The sequence below is a fragment of the Molossus molossus genome, unplaced genomic scaffold, assembly GCF_014108415.1.
Source record: "Molossus molossus isolate mMolMol1 unplaced genomic scaffold, mMolMol1.p scaffold_m16_p_13, whole genome shotgun sequence".
NCBI lineage: Eukaryota > Metazoa > Chordata > Mammalia > Chiroptera > Molossidae > Molossus > Molossus molossus.
Window position 1 is genome coordinate 13544837 of NW_023425348.1, and position 6368 is coordinate 13551204.

At 52.9% G+C, this 6368-nt stretch overlaps 1 protein-coding gene across 1 annotated transcript in view; it reads left to right on the top strand.

Annotated features, from left to right (window-relative positions):
- POU2F3 (POU class 2 homeobox 3) overlaps nt 1-4784 on the top strand; it is a 71864-nt gene extending 67080 nt beyond the window's left edge. The window contains exons 12-14 of the mRNA XM_036258258.1: nt 1979-2045; nt 3560-3695; nt 4544-4784. Of these exons, the coding sequence (XP_036114151.1) occupies nt 1979-2045; nt 3560-3695; nt 4544-4583 (243 nt within the window). The 3' untranslated portion in view covers nt 4584-4784. The remainder of the gene's footprint in view (nt 1-1978; nt 2046-3559; nt 3696-4543) is intronic.
- Nucleotides 4785-6368: the final 1584 nt, after the last annotated feature.

Genomic DNA, 6368 nt, shown 5'->3' on the forward strand with positions numbered 1-6368 from the left:
ATCGTTCATATTGGGGCGACGTCTCAAAGGCAGAAGGGCACGAGGAGGCGGTGCCGGAAACCCGGGGGCTTGGAGAAGTCACTGAAGACTGGCATGATCCTATTTTCCTTTTAGAATGACCGTTGTAACTTCGGCATGAAGGTGGTCTGAGAGGCTGGGTTGTCTCTAGTAGAGAAACGAGGGCGGAAGCAACCCCAAGTGGTAAGAGTGAGGAAGACAGGGAGATTCAGGAGATTATTAGGAGGTAGAGCTATTGAGTGTTGCTAATACACTGGGAACTGGGTGAGGACCTGAAGGGCAGTGACGGGAAGAGACACTCGGGGATGGTTCCCAGCACTCAGCCTGGCTGACCGGTAGCCGGCGATGCCGTCGCTGGAGCACACAGACACAGGAAGAGCTAGTTAAGAGAAAGCGATCATTTCAGTTCTTTCCATTACGATGACGCTCAGCGGGGCCTGCGGGACACCAGGAGGTAGTGTCCGTGGGCCCTCGGAATTGTGGTTCTGGAGGTCAGGAGAGAAGGTGAGGATAGAGATACGGATCAGGGAGTCATAAGCATACACGTGGTGGTTGAATCCCGGGTGAAGGGGAGGTCACCAGTGGAGTCTGTACCCAGAAAACAAAAGGGAACATCCCAGTCTCAACCCTGTAGAACGCCAGTACTTGAGGGACCAGCAAAGGAAGGGAATGAAGGGAAGAAAGTAAAGGAGAAGCAGAAAAGGCAAGAAATTGCAATGAAGTCGGTGCGAGGCCTCACTGTCCTCGTCACTCAGGCAGCACATGCCGCTGAGACCTGCCAAGGTCCAGGCAGTGCAGGAGGCGCCGAGGGTGTCACAGTGACCAGCATCGTCCTGCCCTCGGGAAGTCCACAGCCCAGCTGGGAGGGGAGACATTAAATAAATAGGACGTGAGCAGCAGAGCCCTTGCGGGTTCAGCAGGAGGTGAGCTGGTGCTTCCTCCAGCTGGGAGGGGGTGTCACAAACAAGGGAGCAAAATAATATCAAGTCACAGCTCCAAGCGGAACTCTCTTTCAATGTCTCTTCACATTCATCAGTGCTCCCCTGTCGGCACGAGAAGAACGAAGGGAGAGAAACCCTGAAGACTTCAGTTCAGTGAAAAGGTGAACAGCTTCTAGACACCATGGTGCACAGGAAGGGAACGAACAGCGAAGTAGTCTTTGCAGGTGTTCAGTTGGCACCTTGACGAACATCGTCTCATCAAATGTTAGAAGGAACAATAAGGAAAATATTACTACAATTTCACAGACGAGGAAACAAACGCTCCATGGGGCTAGTCACATGGGTTGTTCGTGGTCTCATCTCAGATCTGTGGGTTCCAAGGTGTATTCTCTCCAGTTCATCCTGTTTCCGGCCGTAGCATAGTAACCCTGAGAGGGAGATTCCCAAACCGTGTGGGAAATGAAACCAGGTCATCCGAGGTCCCTTCCAGCCCCAAAGCTGAGGTGCTGTGCGATCTCCAGGGCAACATTAACAGCTCCAGAGACTGAAGTTCAGCTCCTCCAGTTGTCTCCGGAGCGTCGTGCGTCTGGAGCCTAGGACGGTGCTGTGAGGGCTGGTGCTCTGCAGCCCTGAGCGGGAGCAGGAGTCTTTCACCAAGAAGAAGTGGGGACTGAAGAATCGTGTTTGCCATAGCAGGGTCTCAGGCAGGCTCCCTTCACGGTCAGAGCCCTGGAGGCAGCTCTGACTCGGCCCTGCTGAAGGAGCCTCCCTGCCAGGGACACAGCAGGGTGCGCAGGGCCTGGCGTCAGCCGCAGGGAGCAGGGTGGAGCTGCAGTGCGATGTGATGTGTGGTCCAGAGGCCTTCCGATGAAAGGGGACAGAATGTAGGTTTGGACCAGGAAATCACCAAGGAAGCAAAGACCAGGTCTCTGCAGGGTTGGGACCCAGCACCCTGGGAGGAGCATCCATGGTAGGAAAGGGGCGGACATGGGCACTTACAAGCGTCTGTTGCCTTGCAGGTGTCTCCCCCCGGGTCTCTGGGCCCCCTCGCCATCCCTCCTGTCCACAGCACGATGTCTGGAACAGGTGAGCCCAGAAGCAAGGTTTCTGAATGAAGCCAGAGTTCCTTTAACTGACGGGCTGTTGCTTATGTAACACAAGGTACCGGCCAGCATTCCCCAAATGTGTTTCAAGGGATGTAAAGTCTGTGCTAGAGGAAAAGGGGTCTACGGTAAGTGTGGGAAATGCTGAGCAAGCACTTTGAACAAGCGTTTGTTTTTGTTTTGTTTCAAATGCCACCCTGTTACAGACTCTTTTTTTTTTATCCTCACCCGAGGACATTTTTCCATTTTTTTGTTCAGGTAGAGTGGGAGGGAGAGAGAGGAATAGAGAGAGAGAGAGAAACATCGACGTGAAAGGGACACATCGAGTGGCTGCCTCCCACACGACCGACCAGGGCCGGGGACAAACTGCAACCGAGATACGTGCCCTTAGCGGGAACCGAACCCGGGTCTCTCTGGACCGCAGGCCGACGCTCTAACCGCTGAGCCAAACCGGCCAGGGCAGACTCTTAAAGGAGCTGATGGGAGGCAGGGTTTCCAAACCAATTCCCTGCAGAGCCCTACTTTTCGAAAAGTACTGACAGCATTTCAAAAAGCTAAATGGGCACTGGCCAGCGTGGTTCAGTGGTTAGAGCGTCAGCCCACAGACCGGAGGGTCTTGGGTTCGACTCCGGTCAAGGGCATGTGCCTGGGTTGCAGGCTCGATCCCCAGCCCTGGTCGGGGTCCTGTGGGAGGCAACCAGTCAACGTGTCTCTCGGATCGATGTTTCTCTCTCTCTCTCTCTCCCTTCCTCCCTCTTTCTCTGAAAATCAGTGGGAAAAAAATCCTTGGGTGAGGATTAAGTAATTAACTAACTAAGTAAATAGAAAGCTAAGAAGCTAAACAGGACGACCGCATGCCTGGACGCGCCCGGACGGCCCTCGTGTCCTCTGTGCTCCTTCCTCTGGTCAGAAGATCTTGGTTTCAGTGGTGAAACATGTCGCCTCATCCAAGGGCTGTTTGGGAAACTCAAATACAAGAGCTCAGGCTGCTTCACAGAGGACAAACGCGGGTTTCAGGGACGCGAGGCTGGTCATCACAGGCCGCAGAGCTGCTGAGCCTGGGACCCAGACGGGGTGTCCTCATCCTGGTGCCCCTCCTGGGAGAGCTCGCACCGCTGTCTGGAGACGAGCACGAGAGGCCGGCAGACTTCCCGGTGCTCTCGGGCCCTCTTCCTGCCCTGTGTGCGTCTCTTCCCTCCGAGGCCTCCTGCTCTTGTTCCCGGCCTGCCTCCTGGTCTGGGGCTGTGCATGCCCAGCAGGGTGTGTCCCACAGTGGGACGATTTTGGCAGCCGCCCTTCTCGCGTCTGACAAGTCTAGGACTTGCCGAACCAGCCGTGCAACTCTTCTGGGCCTGCTTGGAGGAGAGCGTGGATGATGAGAACCGTCTGGGTCTGGGTGCTAGTGCCAGGGAGCAGGGGGAGGGCGAGGGTGCGTCCCTTGAGGGACACATGTTTGGAAGGTCCATGCCCCTTACCTCTGCCTCCCCCTGTCCTCAGTGACATCGTCCTGTTCCCCTGGGAACAGCAGCAGGCCTTCCTCTCCCAGCTCAGGACTCCGCGCCAGCAGCCCCACAGCCTCTCAGAATAACTCCAAAGCAGCCGTGAACGCCTCCTCCAGTTTTAACTCTTCAGGGTAAGGTGGGGGGAGCAGCGGCGTCCCAGCAGGGTGCAGGGGCCATGGAAAATCTGGGTCAGAGCTCTGAGAAAGGACTCTGTCTGGGGCTGGGAAGGGGACAGGAGGCAGGGAGGAGGCAGCGGAGAGCAAGGGGACGTGATCCCTGGGGGGGTTTGAAGGGGGAGTTTGGCCAGTGAGCGTTCCTGGCAAGGAGCTCCTGTCAACAGAGCCAGCGTTTCTTCCTCACTGGGAAGGTGGAAATTTCCAAGCAGTCAGAGAGGGCCAAGCCCTTCGCTGGGCGTAGGGGTTCTCCAGTGCCCGCCAGCAGCCCACGGGGGGTGTTCCGACGTGAACTGTGCTGGGGCGCGGCTGGCACAGTGAGAGAGGAAGGGAGGGCACCCTGGGAGAGTCAAACAATCTACTCTGAAAAGCGTTTCCCGGCGGACGACTCGAGAGCGCCTTCCTGATTCACCTTCCTGACATGAAGGTACCGTGTGCGGCCTGAAGCCACGGAGGGATGGATGCATCTGTCCAGACTCAGGTGGTTCCCCAAGGCAGCGGCTCTCTTTGGCCCCTGGGTTCACAGCCCCAAAAGTTGGAGTTCCTCAACTACCCCACCAAAAAAAGAGAGAAAACCACATTCTGTACATTTAAAAAACTGTTTTGAGATATTCATACACCATAACATTTATAATTGTAAAGTATATGATGCAGTGGGTTTTAGTATATTCACAAGGCCACGCAACTATCACTATTATCTCACTCCGGAATATTCTCATCCCCGAAAAAGACACCCTAAACCCACCTATCAGTACCTTTATCCCATTAGCAGTTCTGAACGTGACTTGTTTCTTTCTCCCTTTCAGATCTTGGTACCGATGGAATCATCCCACCTACCTCCACTGAGACCAAACAATTTCTCCTGTGCCACCTGGCCCCGTACCCCGGAAGGAAGGGAGTCGTGCCTTCTCTGTGGACAGATTGCTTTCAGAAGAGAACCCCACTGTCGCTAACCCAGACTCTTGCCTCCTTCAGGGGCAAGAGCCTCGGAAATTCAAACTGTGATCGAACCGTGTGTTGACTCCTAGTTTCCAGAAAACATATACCAACCCTAGAAGTTGACCTTCTTGCCTATGTCCTTCCGGCCTCCGGTTGTAAATATTTCAGACAGCGTGCCCATGGCAGGGGTGTTTCGGAGGAAGGACTTCTTGCCGTGACTCTCACCTGGTTCTGGGGACAGCCATTCGCCTGGCAAAGCACCAACAGGGACATTGGCTTCACTCTGAACTGCTTCTAAAACCTGTGAAGAGATTCGAATCTGGTGCCTCCGCCAGGCCTTGCTGTGCCCTCCGTCCAGCAAAGTGTGTAGCCAAATCTTCTTTCACCCGACTCTCTCTTCAGCCCCCTTTTCTAGAACCAAATCCACTCATGATTTTGTCCTCCAGGTCCGCTCCCCTGTGCAGGAGGCCGAGTCCCTCCGCGCCTACAGAGGCTCTTCTGTCTGTACGTCTGCCACCAATTCAGGGCGCTCGTCCCTCCTCCCCCTCATCTCGTCCTGTCTCCCTTCTCCTGGCCGCAGAAGGAAGGCCACAGGCAGACGCAGCGGTTCTGCTGTCAAAACACCTGTACCTATAGCCCTGCCCTGTTCTTGCGTCACGTTCTTCTCTCCTTTATGTGGGATTTCCCAGCAAAATGTTTAACTTCGGTGTGAATTTTTGAACATGTCTCTGTAATATTTTATCTTCTTTTACAAAAAAAAAAGAAAGAAAAAGAAAAGAAAAAATACCAACGTGTGAACTACTGTGCTGGCTGCTGCGACAGTTCCCACACAGCTGGAAGTCTCGTTTGTGTCATGAAAACACTATTTCCAGTCTCCTGTGCGGGCCAGCGTGCAGAGATGTAACGTGAAGCCATTCTAGACATAGTAACTTAAAAAAAAAAAAAAAAAAACCCTGCATATCCAAGGGGATGTTGAGATTCAAAGAAATCTCACTGCTCCTAAGTAAATTTGTATAGCGATGATATATAAACTATTCCACTACCGATAAAAAAGAGGGTTAGATGATTGTCCTGCGTCTTTTGTTGTGGGGTGATGACTGGGATGGGAAGATGTTTCAAATTAATACATTAAGCCTATTACTCCCCAAACAAATGCTAAAGATGATGCATGTTCATGAGTTCGGAGTTCTTACCCTTTTCGACAGAACGGCCTTGAAGGCAGAGAAGGCTCGAGAGCGGTGTCCTCACTTTGTAAGTGGGAGGATGGTAAACATTTAAGGTCCAGTCATTGGAAGACTTAGCCGAGACCAACGGCTCACGTCTCAGATACCCTGAAGGCCAGTTGCTCGTAATTCACAGTGGAAAGCGGTAGATATTGAAGGCGAATGATAATTTACTGATCATCTACATTTGGCTTTGGAATGTGCTGTGGCTTTGATGAGGGGCTGGGAGCTGTCCTCGTGGCTTCACTTGGGTTAATAAAAGTTTAAACAGGTATCTTTCCAGAGGTAAACATTGACCTGTGCGAAAGGGAACCTTTCAGCAGTATAATGGCTGGAGGGGGGAGTTGAAATTGGGATTAGACATTTGTTGCAAATAATAATATCCAAGTGGAAAAGCTATACATACACGATTTAGAGTTCACTGTTCTTGACGTTTGCATGGGGCTTATATCAAGATTAACGGATCATG